At 39.5% G+C, this 17,412-nt stretch overlaps 1 protein-coding gene across 2 annotated transcripts; it reads right to left on the bottom strand.

Moving 5' to 3' along the window:
• Window positions 1–1,745: 1,745 nt before the first annotated feature.
• On the bottom strand, window positions 1,746–16,771 carry impdh2 (IMP (inosine 5'-monophosphate) dehydrogenase 2). 2 transcript variants are annotated; one of them, XM_049580119.1, is made up of 15 exons: window positions 16,293–16,771; window positions 14,283–14,331; window positions 13,556–13,657; window positions 12,686–12,760; window positions 12,024–12,230; window positions 11,775–11,862; window positions 11,454–11,653; window positions 10,839–10,929; window positions 10,437–10,532; window positions 9,233–9,304; window positions 6,385–6,528; window positions 5,925–6,069; window positions 5,289–5,432; window positions 2,361–2,444; window positions 1,746–2,149 (listed from the first exon to the last, which is right to left on the bottom strand). In XM_049580119.1, exons 1-15 carry the CDS (start codon window positions 16,388–16,390, stop codon window positions 2,128–2,130), a joined length of 1,617 nt encoding a protein of 538 aa, XP_049436076.1. In that variant the 5' UTR covers window positions 16,391–16,771; the 3' UTR covers window positions 1,746–2,127. The 2 variants fall into 2 exon arrangements, with proteins under 2 accessions (XP_049436076.1, XP_049436077.1); XM_049580120.1 differs by lacking the exon at window positions 9,233–9,304.
• Window positions 16,772–17,412: the final 641 nt, after the last annotated feature.

Here is a 17,412-nt window from a genome sequence, read left to right as displayed (position 1 = left end):
ATATAAGCACACTTTTAACATACTTGTACTTTGAGTATTTCTGTTTTTCTTAATATTTCAACTTTACTATATTTCAGAGGGAAATATCGTATTTTTTACAATTATAGTTACTACACTTTGAGGGTCATTTCATGCCAACTCATCCAGCGTTAAGAGCTTTTCCTATTTTTGTTTATAGATTTTCTTAAAAAAAACAAAACAAAACAAAACTTCAATTAAACTGATGACACTTTGCAAAGTCATATAGCTCTACTTCAGCTTTGGCCCTTGGAGCTATATTTCATAGTTTTTGACTATATCCAAAGCCTTGCCGATTGCTTATTTTTCATTGGATTTGTTTGAAATTTGTACTGAACATCCAAAAACCCCAGAGGAAAATTTGCAAAATGGATTCATGTAAATAGTTTTTGCTGACTGTTTTACAGTAATCAAATAAGAAAAAAATCCCCTATGGAATCTTTAATTTAAAAAGATTAAGATTTCTACTAGTTTCCTTGCAACCAAATTTTGATTTGTTGTTGTAAGTTAAGTAATAGTAAAGGTTCTTTGTTCAAGTAAAAAAGTTTTATTTGATGACTGTAAAACATTCAGCAACAACTAAATGATTATGTTACAATTTGACCTCACAGGTCCTTGAATGTTCAGGACAAATTTCCACCCAATTCAGTGAATAATGAGCACTAGGTGAGGCTTAGAATACATTCGTAGAAATTAAGGAATTGGCTCAGACCAAACTTAACAAATTCATGACTAAAAATATATTTTGAGTAGCGCTATAGGTAAAAATGTATATAAGTTCCCTCATAATTTTGTTTTCAATAAAATCCATGACATGAACTTGGAGGTTCTCAGTGAGTTGATATGAAATAAAAAACATGTTATGCTGATGTAAGTGATGCAGCGCTGTACTATTAAACTACCCGGTAGTATCTCAAATGCTTCCACAATGATGAACTACAACATTAAAATGCTCTAACATATATTAATAAATAATAATATAGAATGACGTAAAGCTTTAAAATGAGATATTCTGTATAATGAGTACTTTTACTTGTTATACTTTAAGTACATTTTGCTTTTTTACTGAAGTAATATTTTCAATTCAGGACTTTTACCTGTAATGGAGTATTTTTAGGCTCCCATATTTCTACTTATGTTTAAGTAAAGCATATCATTTCTTCCACCACTGATAATTGTACCAAAATATAGTTTTCCCCCAGGGAAACTAGAAAAATATGGGGCCAAAAAATAAACAAATTTACTTGGAAGCATGTCTTTATAGTATTTTTAAGTTTTACCCAATTCTGTCTTTAGTTGTTTTATTGTTTGTTTTGTATACTTATTGGTCTACAACTTAAGCCAGTGCTACATTTTTAGGTCTTTACTAAAAAGTAAAATTTGATGTTTAATTGTCAGATTAAATAGATGGCAGTCACATCTCCTTACAAACTGCAAATTAAATAACAAGCTCTTCTCCCCTGGTTTCCTTCATCAGATGAACAGAAACTAGATCTCTTGGTTGTTGGTGACCGTTTGTGATTAGAGACAAGCTGCAGCACGTCCTCTACGCTTCTTCCTCTGAAGGTAACCTGAGAAGCCAGCGATTGATTCAGATGATAACTACTCTGCATTATCATCAACCCTGTAGAATTTTTGCCTAGAAAAATATCTTTAATATATATATATTAATATATATATATATATATTCTGCTCTATTCCAAATGACCCAAACAGACAACAGCAGCTTGTGGAAAAACACGAGTTTTATTACTGGACAACTTTGTTGCCTTAAAATGGACACACCAGACATTTAATTTGAATCACAACATGAAAGGCATTGGAGGAGTCAATCACACGTGCACTGATTGATAAATGCTCAGTTCCCCTCCTTCACACAGAAAGACAAAGACAATGCATAGATGACACTGGCAGGAAGACTGATGGATCCTTGGAAGAATACAGTGTGTGTGAGAGCTCATCTTTAAAGACTAGTTTCTATGAGAACTTCGGCAGGTGTTTGTGTTCAGTATGGATGTAAGAGGGTCCGGCAAATAGTGTTTTTGCATATTGTGTCTGTTGGAAAGAATCTTCATCTGCAGGCTCAACGGCAAAACGGCTGGTTTCTTCTCAAAACAGACGTTTCTCATAACTGTGGGAGAAAGAAGAGCTGGTCAGTGAGGGAAAACATCGCACATCTACCCATGATGCTCCCTGAGGTTTCCTGCCAAGACAGACTGGAGGCATTAAACAGAACGTTTAACTAAAAGTTTGTACAGTGATGTGAAACTAAAACTTTTTAAGATGATGGAATATGAAACTGAACAAAACAAAGTTCTATCTGCATAGCTTTGTGTGTGTACCTGTGCAGGCTGTGGACTCCACCCTCCATCTGAGCTGACGTTGTTCTCCTTTCAAATTTCAGATCCCCAGAGTACATCATGGCTCTGCCAGGAGGAAAGAAGAGCAACCCACACCCACAGCCACAGGGGTAAGAATATAGTGTGACAAACACTGAGCAAGTACCAAGGCTAAAGAGGGGTCCCAAATTCAAACTACGTGCTAATTCTGTTCAGTATGTATTTCATACTAATTGTCAGAGTATACTGTTTAGCTGTTAGTATACAAAAACATTGTTGTTTAGTTAATCTTTAATAAACTGTAGGGGAAGCACTCAGTCAGGATGTGTACATGAAATGATAAGACTTCCAGTATGGTAACTGGTATTATATCCACATTACTATGACTTGCTTATGGCATACTATGGTTTCCTTTATCCTGTTATTAATAACAACTATACTTAAAAATTACTGTGGCACACTATACAGTGACCTTTTCTGCTACATCATTTGACACTTTTAAGGCATACTCTTTTATATTACACTTAATGACATTTTTGGCATACTGTACTATTAGTTTTAAATGACATGTATTGTTATGGTGCGTTCCAGGCAGGCTTTTGAACTTGTAAGTCACGACTTCAAGTCATGAGTTACGACTTTGTAGCGTTCCAGGAAAGTTACGGCAAACTGCCAGTTACTTCCTGTTTAACGTTGAACATGGCGAACATGGTGGTTTGTTTGTGCTTCCCCATTATTTCTATCGCCAAAGGTGCCTGCTCCTTGCTCATTTGAGTGAAACGGAGAGGAGAAACGGCACACAAGGTCACACATGCTATTATACTTTTTATTTTACGTTATCTGTGTGTTTGGAAACATATTTTATATTGATTATTCTTGCACTGGAAACCAGCTGTTAGAGCGGCTGCCAGTGATGTGTTAAGATTAGGGTTATTTTATGTCTATTTCTCACCATGCATCACCTGCATCAACACCGCATTACCGTAAGGTAATTGGTTTAGAGGGCTGTGTGACGTCAGAAAGCGTAACTGGGAGTACGTCCATCTGGTATGAGTTCACGGATGGGAAGTTACGGGTTTGACTGCCATTCCAGTGCACTTTGACGGGTTACAGGTTGTGAAAATACGAGTTACGGGTTGCCTGGAACGCACCATTACATACTACACTATGACTTTCATGACACTGACATGTTTTATGACATTTTCTGTATTTTTTAAAGTACTTTTTGCCATACTATAATGATAATGTGTATGGCTGTTGACTTTCTGACATTTTTATGGCATGCTATCCTATATTTTTTGTGACATACTATACTATAACTTCTTTTACTATCTTCATGACATAGTGCACTGTGAATTTATGACTACACTATACTGTGACTTTTGAAATTCTTTATGGCATGCTATTACTTTTTTATGACACTTTGATGGCATACTATACTATGACCTAATGCCATTTTTTTATGACACTTTCCGTTATATACTCTTATTTTTTTGTTGTTTTTTTTGTTTGTTTTGTTGTTGTTGTTTTTTAAGATTTTTTGGGCATTTTTAGCCTTTATTTGATAGGACAGACAAGCGTGAAAGGGGGGGAGAGAGAGAGGGAGTGACATGCAGCAAAGAGCCACAGGCTGGAGTCGAACCCGGGCCACTGTAGCAACAGCCTTGTACATGGGGCGCCTGCTCTTCCACTAAGCCACCGACGCCCCAATATACTCTTATTTTTGTACAACATTTTTATGATATTTTAATCGCATACTACTACTACTACTACTACTATTCCATGGTATACTATACTATGAATTTGTTATGACATTATTAATGACAACTACACTAGAACATTTTTGTGGCACATTATGCTGCAAACTTGTCTGCTACAGTTTTTTTTTTGACACTTTTAAGGCATACTCTAACTTTTTTGTATTACACTTAATGACATGGCATACTGTACTAAACTATTAGGGTTTTTTTAATGACATACTGTAGATTTTTAGAATTATTTTTTGACATACTGCATAATGACTTATGACATTTTGTAACATACAATATGACTTGACAGTCTTTATAGCATGTTACTATTTTATGGCATACTATACTATGACTTATGACAAACCATACAATGACAATAATGGACACTTTTGACATACTATTACTTTTGTTTGATATTTTAATGGCATACTCTGTAATCACTTTTTTCGGAATATTTCTTATGACACTTAGGGCATATTATACTGTGACCTGTGGCAGTTTTATGGCATACTCTATTATGAATTTTTAATGTAATTTATTTTGACACTGTTTCATGACATTTTTTGTGGCATACTATGACTTCCGTCATCACATTATTCATGACAACTATATATATATATATATATATATATATATATATACATACACTATAACTATAAATTTTTTGTGGCACACAGCATACTATAACTCATTTTGTATTACATTTGTCAAGATTTTTGGCATACTGTACTATACTATTACTGTTTTTAATGACATTTATCATAACTTTATTAGTGGCATACTGTACTATGACTTTTGACTTTTTTTTGACATACTATATTTTTTAATAGCATACTCACGTGACTTTATTTTATTAAATTAATTTTTAATGACATACCTTAGTTTGACTTTTTTTTAAAAAAAACCCAGAGTTATCACAGTTTAATGACTGAGTGCCATTTCAGGGGCAGTGTATGATTGAGGGCTACATGGGAAAAGTGCACACATACAAAATATCTTTTCCATCTCACTTCCACAATCAACTGCAGAACTGTCCACTGAAATCTCTCTCTGATTTTGAAGTCTTGCATCACAGAGAAAAATCCCCTTACGTTTTACTACTCTGTGCACACACATTTTTGTCCCATGAGGGTGCAGTAAGAGGCAGTTTTATATCATCAGCTGTCTGTCTGCATGTTTTTACCTGAGCTGTGTGAGGCTTTTGGCTCCAATGTCCTGACAGGAGTGCTGAATGCCAGCCAGCAGGTAGGGAATAAACTTGTGGATGGAGCCTTTGTCCTGCACCGCTCCAGAAACACCTTGAGCAACTTTAATCTTGTCGCTCTCACTGTGAAGGGGAGAGGAGGCAGAAAAAGTGAGTGATATGAAGGTGTAAGTGGTGCACTCTCATGAGGTTTCCCGTCTCTCACATTTAAAGTACAACCTGTGTACTGCCACCTTGTGGTTCAAGAGCTTTTGAGTGTGCTGTGATATTTACTTTCAAATCAAAATAAAGATTTAACGTAAGTATCACTGGGTAAAATGTCTGTCCCTCTGTCTTCCAGCAGGCTTGTCATTGTTCATTACAAGAAAGTAATGTCTTCCGCTCTGAAAACCACTGAATATCACGAGGAAGAAGTGTTGTCATTTGGGAAAAACGTTTGTGGTGAGACGAGGTTATACTATGTGGAAGCGAACCGCGTGCTTTCATGTTTTCCTCTTTTGGGGTAAGAGTAGACCATTGCTTTATTATGGTCTAAGCTGCACATACACAATCTAGCCCAAACTCTGATCAGCTTGAACAATGCAGACCATGAGCCCAGTTTTAGGTTTTCTGTACCTGAAGTATCTGCTCTGAGAGCCCAGGTTTTTGTCCATGGCATCCAGGGAGCCCATGCCGCGGTATTTTTTCAACCTGATGCCATCAGAGAAGAAATATTCACCAGGAGCTTCACTGGTAGCAGCCAGCAGAGAGCCCATCATCACTGGGCACAGAGAAGGAGAGGTTGGTAAGCTGAGGTTCAGTTAGAAGACTGGAAATAAATGTTGACTATTAAAAGCTAAAATATAGTTAAGTGGGGAAAAGCCTTTTGCTCATTTTCCCATCTTAAATCATTTCACACAGAGGGCAGTAAACAACATAATCTGAAAATCTACTGTTCAAATTATAATCCTCTGTGTAACATGGATTAGTAAAAACATGACAGATGACCACTGTAGAAAAAAAACAGCAAATTCTTATTAACAATGTCCTCTAAATATGTCAGTTGTAAACTCCTGCACTCTGACTCATTCCCTACCTGTGGATGCTCCCAGTGCCAAGGCTTTGGCAATGTGTCCGACAGTCTGGATGCCGCCATCAGCAATGACTGGCACGCCAAAACGCCTGGCGTACTCTGATACTTTGTAGACAGCTGTGGCCTGGGGTCTGCCGCACGCCAGCACTGTGGGGGGAAGAAGAGAGATGGAGGAGGATTAAATGATGTGAGAAAATGTGTGCAGCTGTTGAATTTAGACATCTTAAAAACATGTTTCTGGTCTCATGACTGCGGGCTAGTCCTGTACTACATACTGACCCCTTGATCTACCACAGAACACATAACCGAATTTTGCAAACTGCTAACTCAGCTCACCACAGAAAACTTTACAGAGTCACATGGGAAATTAGTCAAATTTTTACCAGACAGTTATTATTTCATGTCACCATTTTATATTTACAGGAACATCGCTGCAACATAAATACAGATGAGCTTTGTAACCATGTACCAGCTGGCTCATAATCTGAGAATCAAAAACTTTAACTGAGTTTTGACAGGCATGCTTAGTGGAAACTCCCACTGATGTTAAAAAAAAAATCTCATACACTGTGAATGAGCAGACTGGGAACGTGTCTCTTTCTATTGTCATGTTAGTCAAAGACAAGTTAGAATGAGGAAGTTAAACTTGTCACATCAGCAGACAAATCCCACACACACCGCACTGACACACTCAACCCATCTCATAATATATCCTGTCTCTTTTCAACTGAAGACCACTCAACTTTAATTACATCTCTAACATGTCAACCACTAATAGTAAGTAAGAGACACTAATGTTCAAATTTACAACACGCCACTAAAGAGAAACATCCCAATTCCGTTTTTTTAACCAGGAGGATTGTTTTACTTCCTGTGAACTCGGGGCTGCACGGTACTTACCAAACTACTTGTCCCAATTATCTTGCTATGTATTAATGGCCATGACCTTAAACAAGAAACATTGCAAAGGCCTCTTTGTACAAGATATCAGCATTTTTTAAAGTTGTAATCACCCTTAGATGCTGATGGTTGTGAGGTTTAATACTGTTTATATTTTTTGTACTGTTCACACCAGGCAAACTCAGAAATGTAAATACAGACTCAGACAATAACAATGAACACTACTATATAGAGAGGTATTACAGAATGCAAATACTTAGAATGGCTACTGAAAAATGCCAACTATAAATACAATCAAAAATGTTAAGGTTGATTTCATGAAAGGAAAGAACTGTAACTTAAGTATTGAACTACAGCAGCTGAAGGGTCTTGGTCAGTCATCCTGGCTTCTAAATTCTAATTAAAACACTGCTGTTGAGGTGAAACAGCTGCTACATCTTCTTTCATTAGGTATGTGTCATGATATACAGTCAGTGTATGTGATTATTATCTGTGCAGCCCCACATGTTCAAACCAAGAGTTATCACCATGTTTTTACCAACCTGTACATCTCATTTCAGACAACGTGACAGAGGTAAAATACAAAGACACACACGACACAGAAATAGAAACACCTCATCTTTTCACAGCCTCGATGCTGATGCGTCTTCTCATACAGCCATGCTACAGTTCAAAAGAATGTTGGGTGCAACAATCCCAGATGACAGCCGTGGCAAACTCTGAATATACTATGTTGACGATTAGAAAGTGAGTCACTGAAATAAGTATATACACAAACAGCTGAACAAAGACACATTTATCAAGGCAGCTTTATCCTTGATCGTGACAATTTATCATGAAACAGAGGTGCTAGCTGAAATTTAACCTGCCTGCTCCCACCCACTTCAGCAGGTTCACCACCTCTGCTCATCAGAGACACCCAGTGGCTGCCAGCGACACTAAGGAGCCACTCGTTGCAATGCCATGTGTTAGAAATGAGTGTTAGAAATCAATGTGAGCTGTGGTCTACAACTGACACAATGATGGGAGGGCCAGTATAACGCAATCCTGTCACAGAAGCAGCACACATAAGGTCTGGCCTTAGGGGATAGTTTGGACCTTTTCAAGTGGGGTTGTATGAGGTACTTATCAGGAGTCAGTGCATTACACACAGTAGATGTCAGTCGTGCCCCTCGTTTGGAGAAGCAGGCTGGAGTGCGACAAGAGAGCTAAGCAATGTACTACTGTGGAGGAATCGGTAATAAAACATTTTAGCCACCTACAAAAGGGCCCTCCAAAAACAAGCAAAAAAAAAAAAACAGTCTAAGTGTACGCTACATTCACAATACTTTTTAATACTTTTGAATAACACAAAGTAACTGACTATGCCAGTGGTAGACCAGCAGTTCTTGTATTAAATGAGACAAAATTACTGTATCTGTAAATTAAAGATTTTTTTTCAGTGGCTAAAAAACAGTTTGCTGCTGCCTCAGTCCACAGCATTACATTGCTGAGCTTCAGTATTGGTACTCCTGCCTGCTTCTCCAAACAGATGTTCACTGTATGTAATACACTGACTATGGATAAGTACCTCATACAAACCCCACTTAAAAAATCCAAACTGTGCCTATAAACCAGCTACCACCTGACCAATTGTATCCACAAGCAACCCAAGGACACAAATGGATGGTGTCTCATTCTGATGACATCGTTAAGACCAGAGACTGAAAGGTCAGTGAAGTGAGCGGAGGAAGAGCAACATTCACTCAGGACAGATTAGTGAGGACACAGCAACGAGCAAAAACCCCAAAACCTCAAACACCCAAGGCCAGCTATCAAAACAACCACTACCTCTACTACTTTCACTGATGCAAAGCTGTTAACCAATCAGTGCAGCAGGCTGTGAGGGGGGGCAGGCACACTGTGATAGTGAAGCCAATAGGAGCCCAGTGCAGGCTGAAAGGAAACTTACTGGAGTATCCTGTAACAGTGGTTGGGGTTTTGGGGCTGTGGAGCCTTATTGCTGGTGGTACACTGGGGGGAGCTGGACAAGGACACACACAGTCACACAAACACACACCACAGAAACACCAGGGTAGGAGGCAGCGGAGAGAATTAAAGAGGGACAGAGCAGAGCAAGAAGAGAAGGAGGCAGGTAGGAAGACAAGAAGATGAAGATGACAGACAAAAGTGGAAAAAACCATAAGCAAAAGAAAATGAACAAGAACAAATAGTGATTTTAGAGGAGTCTTGGGACAAGATGTGAAGACAAGACAGAGACAACAAGAAGCACAAACAGAACTACACAAGACAAATCACAGCTAAATGTATCCCCATGACAACTTGAAATTTAAAGTCCAAACTTCGTTGTAACAATCCAAACTGCACAATTTAACAAACTACTTTCCAGATGGTCACAATGTCAGATCAGGTGATCATGGTACCTGCCATGACTTGGTTTTAGACAAATGTCAGACTAAACACTGAACACTGAACACTGAACCCCGACCAATCATAGGTGGTGTTTCCTTAATAATCTGCATGACTTGCAAAGGAGATGAGGTAGGAAGCACCAGAGACAGCCTCTTGGGATCAGAAATGTCAACACCTGAAGTACAGAGCATGTCAAAGACTATAAGAAAGACAAGAAAATAATTGTGCCATGCTTGTTTTCCCATCTGTGACTCCCGAGGAGTCTTAGACGCACAATCAGTTGTCAAGTCAATTCAATTTAGTCTATAAAGCCCAATATCACAGATCACAATTTGCCTCAGGGGAATTTACTCTGTCATGGACCCTCACAGCTGATAAGGAAAAACCTCAGGACGTGTAACAGATGTGTGTACAGAGTAGACCAACATCATGAAATTACAATAGACAATCCATACGACAAAATGATACATAGAATAGAACTAGCAAGCTGATATCATGTTGTTATCAAGCAAATCGGCCGGGCATGTATTATCCTGCTTTCTATTGCCAAACCAAAGTCAATCAAATTCTTCAACAAAAACACAAACTGCACATAAACTACACACTAAGATTTTCCTTCCCCCATTTGATTGGCAGATTCAGTAACCACATCAGAGGCTCCTGAATGGCTGATGGCTGCTTTGTGGATGGGAGCAGTTAGCTAGGTTGTTGGTGTTTGTTGAGTTCTCCTGTCAGTCACTCACCTTCCTGTGTGATGCAGATGGAGCCGCTGCCCATCCCCACTCTCAGCCCGTCCACTCCTGCATCTATCAGGTTCTTGGCCTGAGCTGCAGTCACCACTGGAGCAGAGGGGGGGAGACAGAGAGGCCGTTAGAGTTGGACAATGTTCTCTCAATGTGTGCATCTTTAACTGTGAGCAATAGGTAAGCTGTTAATTTCAGATAAGAGATTTTTACATTCACCAATACACAGCACAGTTAGGCTACTGATATTTCAGAGACACACAGGTTTTGAACTGCGCATGGGAGGAATAAACATTTAAGAGTCTGTCCATTCTTGATTAATAGCTCCGTCACGTGTAATTACATGTATAAATGAGATAATTGAAAATACATTTTCATGCTAGTAAAGAAAAGCTTATTTACCATTGCCTCCGATGACCTGTAGGCTTGGATACTTTTCTTTGATATATTTGATCATGTTGACCTGGAAGATTGAGTTGCCCTGAGACGAGTCCTGGAGGTAAGAAAGGAAAACATGACATTGTTATTTACAGAGCATCATTACCACAAGTTTGTACACTTAACCACATTTAGACAACCTAAAACCTCAAATGTAGAGACTCCAGAACAAAGTAACTGCACTCTGACTTTGCTTCCACAGTTAAGAGATCAAGGTTTTCATCTCATGTGGATCTTCATCAAAAAGCCTCTAGCTAACACACTAAAAGTAAGTTCATAGATTTTGATATCTTGTCTTGCACCACAGTGAGTGTGCACACCACTGGTGCCAAGCTAAAGTAAACCCAGTTAACCCATTACAAATCTGTGAGAGAGCTGATTTTCAGTCTGTTCTCCACCAGCAGTCCCAGTCCCTCAGTAGTACAGCTCCCTAATCTGCACCACAAAGTCAGACATTGATCCCAGCAGGAAAGTGCAAACCAGTTTGAGCCCAGTCTCCTCACTCAGACTTAATCCACCCTGGTTTACATGGGAAACAGAGGTCTCCACCTCTAAAACCTGCACTAAAGTCCTCCTTACCAATACAATTACATCCACCCCGCTCTGCACCAGCAGGTCCAGACGGTACTTGTCGTCATTGTGGGTGCCGATGGCAGCGCCACACAGCAGCTGTTTGCGCGAGTCTTTGGAGGCCAGAGGGAAGTCTCTGTTCTTCTTCAAGTCTGTGCGGGCGATGATGGACACCAGGTTGCCCTCTTCATTTACTATGGGCAGCTTTCCTGCAGCGGGAATCCGAGAGGTTAAACATGTGCAGACATTCACACCTGGTCTGTTTTTTAACTGAAATGAAAACATAAAAATCATGCGAGTCATGAATAATAAATTTAAAATCCTCTTCACCTTTCTTGCTTCTCTGGAGAATTTCATTGGCTTCTTTAAGTGTCACTCCAGCAGGCGCGACCACTAGATCCTCTCGCTTTGTCATCACCTGTCAAGACGGCGACACACATAGAACATGAAAAAGAAAGCCTATGGCCTATCAATATGTATCATATAATCTCGATTCATCAGTTCCCAAAACTTTTGCGCCCAACCCCACAGTGCTTTTGGTTTCTGATGGCTAGTGACTTGTGTCTAAGCTCCACCCACCTCACTCAATGGCAGGTTGTGGTCCTCCTCCTTCAGGAAGTCAATGTCTCTGGACGAGATAATGCCCACCAGCTTGCCGCCCATTTTGCCGTTGTCTGTGATGGGGATTCCACAGAAGCCGTGGCGAGCCTTGGCCTGGAAGACGTCCCGAACACGCTCATTGGGGCTCATCACCACAGGGTCCGTGATGAAGCCCTGCTCATAACGCTGGAGGGAGGAGGGAAAGGACGGGTGAGGAAGAATAAAGAGCGGCAGGAGAGGGATGGTGCAGAACAAAAAGAAATATAAACAGGAAGTGGATTTAAGGGTGAGTATGGGAAAGAAAGGGAGGGTAACAGCAGGGGAAAGGGTTTAACGGATTCAACAGGGAGGGTTGGATGAACAAATGTGAGCGTTTCACTGCCTACACTCTAAAACACAGGACCAGTGGATGGAAGGAAATAGCATGCTTTTACATCTCTCGAACTGAGAGCAGTAAATAAAAACAGAGAAAGACAGAGAGAAGCTGACGTGAGATGACAAAAGATACAGATAAACAGTGATGGAAAAGAAAATGATCATGTGACAGAAAAAACTTCAATGATCAGATAAACAAAATGAAAGAAAGAGGGTTGAAGAAGTGTAAAGAGAAAGTAAAAAATACAGATGGTCATCATCACTACCTTGACTTTGCGAACTTCATTAGCCTGGAACTCTGGAGTGCAGTTGTGGTGGATGAAGCCGATGCCACCTGTTAACTGGGAGGAAACAATACATCAGGTGAGTGTGGGCATCATAGTGTGCTAATGAATGAATTTAAACTATCTAATGATACAGAGGAAAACATGTGTTTATGTTGTGGATGTATTGGCGAGAAACTGGCAAAACTCCTAAATAAAGGTTAAATAGAATAAATAAAAAGGCGATATATATGTAAGGGCTATTTAATCTAATTTAAAGAACTTAAACTGTCAGTGCTAGCCGTGTGCCCCTGATAACTGCCTGCTTCATAAGTTTGTGTTTACACTAGCAACATGTTGGGTGCATTCGGAAGTAGTCACTCACACACAAAGTGGAGCATTCATACATTTGGAGTGCTACTGGAAGGTACCGTTTGGTTATCTAGAGCACCACACTTTTGGAACAGTAGAGCGTTCCCTGGGCACTCAGTCTGGGGAGACGGCACAGCAGAGCGTCAAGTGGAATGAGCGGGAGACTAACTTAACTGTGTGTTAAGTCATGAAGAAAGAAAAAGCTCTTTTTCTTCAAACATCAGCGCTCTCATTTTCGTGTAGAGCGTCAGATTAGATTTACAAACACACCCCTTGTTACACTGGAGTGGAAGAGTCAAATGGATTACAACATGGAAGAATCCGGCAGTCGAGGGTTTAGACACAACATAAAATGAACCCCTGCCATCAATCTTTGCATGTAAACTTTCAGTAAAAATCCAAAGTGTTTTTGAGAATCAATGTACCATCACAAAACACAATGTCATGATACATAAGTGTATCAATATTTTTTTACATCTGTAGTTTATGTGTCATACTTACTGCCATAGCAATGGCCATGTTGGCCTCTGAGACGGTGTCCATAGGAGACGAGACGAAGGGTGTTTTCATGGTGATTTGTTTGGTGAGCGCTGAGGTCAGGTCCTGGACAAAAAACATCAGGAGGATACTGAGAACATTAAAAATTGCTCCTCAATAACGTTGCCATTATGAAAATTGTTACAGCACATAAATTAAAGTCTACCAAATCTTTTATAATGTTTCCTTTGAAATACGAAGTTATCCTTGTAACAGGCAGAAGACATTTTAGCATGTCACATTAGAAGAAGCACAAGTGTAAATAATACAATATAATGATGGCTGAATTCTATGTAGTTGCTTTGGCTTTGACATTGGTTTTGGTCCTGATGAAGTATTCTCCCTGTATATCTCTTGTGTAGTTGCTCTACTGTTACACTACATACTAGAATTTATTATCCCATAAATGTCACTTTCAGCTACACGTACACAGTGCTGCTTTAAAAATGAGAATGCCAGGATCAACTATTAATCCTGGGAGGCCATAATTTACTGCTCTGGCTTATGGAAGCATTGTGAGCTGAATTTAGGGAATATCTGTGACGGGAGGCACACATCTGATAATCCTCCCTCTTGCCTCATCTGCTCCCGTCCCCACCATCATCCCACATTCAGATTAGGTTAATACCACAACAGCAGCGTTAATCAGATTTCATGTGTTGGTAAATATTTGTCCATCATCACGACTTACCACTTGGTCTGCTGTGAAGTCAATGTAGCCTGGGAGAATCAGGAAGTCACTGAAGAGGAGACAAGTGAGATGAGGTTAGAGCAATTCCATCCTAACAGCTTTAAACCCGCCTCAGCCAGTCAAACATGAAGACATGAAAGATTTAATTCATAATCTGAGTTCACTTTCCAAAACTAAAACCTTAAGTAACTGTAATCCATTACTGATTGATCTTCACTGTACAGTTAAGAGATCTAAGGTTTTTAAATAATGTGATGAGTAAACATGCGCCTGACAAAACACATGTGATGCAACACATATTTTCTAGTTCAGAAATAGAAGAAATGTGGCTTAAACTACTCCACACACCACACAACATGACTTTCTTTCTCGGGAAGCTTCAAAAGGTGTCATGTTACAGGTGTTGGTGTGTGGTGGTGTTTCTGGAGAAAGAACTTCTTAAATGCAAGGCATGTCGACCCATGTGGCGTATGAGTGGCAGTGACGTCCATGTGACTATGACACCAAAAAGAGACAGGCAGCGTGTTCAAGCATGTGGCAAGAGTAACTGTCAGCCATTTAACCATTACTTCTTTAATACACTGCCAATAGCATTCACACCAATCAATTAAATCAGGGGTTCAGTGGGTCAGAGGGTCATCAGTACACATGTGCTTTGATACTACTGTTACTGCATCTTTGCTTTGCAAGCGCAATGAGTAACCTGCTTACCCCTCATTTCATAGCATTTGAATACTTTTTGGATATTGGTTAGACTAAATGCATACATTTTAAGCCATTATGTGAAAGGGCTGCAAGTAATGATTATCTTTACTGTCAATAAATCTCAAATATTTCTCATTTATCCATGAATTGCTTCAAAATCTGGCAAGTCAAGATATCAATTTGTACAACAGATAAATATGTAAATATATCGCTGACATAGATATAGTATGAGATTGTGGACATGGAAAAGTTTCTGTATCTAGTCAGTGCACGCCACTACTGTTTATGCTTTGTTGTGAAGGACTACAGAGCAGATGCTTTCAATATGGCCAAAGGGCCGCACAGTCCAGCATGACAACACAGGACTGCGTAAGCCAGGACCTAAATTTGGGACCAGTGTGTATACAGAAGGAATGCGTGCCTCTTTCATTTCCAAGAGGCTATTATCCAGAATGCACAAGTGTTTTCATGTTTTTAAAACATGTATCTTACTTAACAGCAATCCTTTAGAGCTGGTTGTGTGTAATAAAGGTGGAAACAATGACCTGTCTACAGGGACAGTTTAAAGCAGTCATAAACTTCATTGATGGCCAAAATACAAATGTATTTGTGTGCTGCCTGCTGTGATATAAGCTCAGGAGCACTACTTGTACATACTATGTCCATATAATCAAACTACAGCGAATTTCCCATGCAGCTTTAGTTTTCTGTTGATAAGCTGCCAAATAAAAGCTCATTTTCCATGTTATTAATGTAAGATAATCAAATTTAAGACAGCTATGAGCTCTGGTGACTTTCAGTGTAAATGGGTGATTACTGTGGACGTTCAAAGAGACACTCCACTACCTAAAATTCAGTTAACTTATCTCGAGGAGCACTAACTTGCCCAACCTGTATAAACTTACATAATGTCCTCTGTGTCTCTGGCAGGTTTATCTTGTCTTCCAGTCATAAAAAAAAAAATAATACGGGTTGCATAGTGGGAAATGCTCCGTTAATAAGCATCCACTGTTTTTGGAGCTTGACTCATATAGGGGACTGTCCCTTCAAAGGAGGAAGTATATGTTTATTTTAGCAAATAATTAATTCATTAATCAGTATTTATTGTGACTCGCTGTCCCCAAAAGATGGCTGACTTTGGCAGCACCTGCTCCATTTCAGAAACATTATGCCTCAGTAAGTTAAGGGGCTAGTTGACTGTTAGCACACAGAGCTAGCATTACATGACAGCAGTACAGGTTGGTGGAGAGTCGTGCCTGGCCTGGTTAGCCCGGGGCAGAGGAGTAGGAGTGCTCGTGTCTTTACTTGTATGTGAGCCCGTCTCCTCCGTTGAACAGCTGCTGTCCCGACAGCCCATCCTCGGGGACGTAACCGGTCTGCCCGCTGATCAGGTAGTCCGCCATGACGTCCGAATAAACCCTCACCAGTCCTTCAGTGTACTAGCGATAATAAATTAACTTAGTAACAAGCTCCTAATGCAACGAGTGGGTGTACACACACACATACACCACACACACAGGCCCGGGAACACAGACCGAGAACTTTCTTCGTTCACCCCGTGTGTTGGCGCTCCTTCACGGTCAGTTCGCGCTCCGACCGTTGTCCTGCTCCGCGCGCCGGAAACAGTAATGTCGCCTGACTGACTGTTAATGATTAGACACTAAACAGAAAGCGTCGGTATGAAAGCTTGTGTGTCTTTTCTTGGGCCTCTCTGTCAGCCAGGACCAAACGTTCATGCTCTTTCAACCGTTCCCTCAGACACGTGTGTTATTCCCGTCTGACAACGTTTCCGATACTGACGTCACATCCGGCCGACCCGCCCCCCTCACCTTTGATGATTTTATTTGATCATTTGCAGAAAATAACTGCTATCATTATGTTTATGGAAAGTAAATTGTAATTTTACAGTCGTCTCTTAAGAGGAGTCAACTCAGTGGAACATACAGAACTCAATGTCCCTGCATGCTTTGCGTCATAGCAGCCTAATTAGATCTATTACTCAAGTTAATACAGCTTACTGTTCCTGTAGTAACATAATGATAATGATAATGATACTACTACTACGATAATAATAATAATAACAATAATAATAATTACTATTATTATTGTTATTATTATCATTATAAAGTGCTTTACAATAAAAACAATAATAAAGCTAGTATAAAATAGTATATAAAGTAAAAATAAATAGCATCCATTAAGAAATAACTAAATGATAAAAGTGAGTTTTAAGATGAGACTTAAAAGAAGTTACTGAGTAATTTTGTCAGTGATGTTGACAGGAAGAAAGTTTGGTCCTTGCCAAAAAGTTTATTCTAAAAATTCAGGGAAAAGAAATTTCATTTAAATTGATCCTATAGATTTTATTCAATGAAACATTTCTTTAAAAAAGTTGAAACAGTGTAAATTGCGGTTTTGGGTTTTT

Source organism: Epinephelus fuscoguttatus, linkage group LG7, assembly GCF_011397635.1.
Source record: "Epinephelus fuscoguttatus linkage group LG7, E.fuscoguttatus.final_Chr_v1".
NCBI lineage: Eukaryota > Metazoa > Chordata > Actinopteri > Perciformes > Serranidae > Epinephelus > Epinephelus fuscoguttatus.
This window is presented reverse-complemented; position numbering and strand designations above follow the sequence as displayed.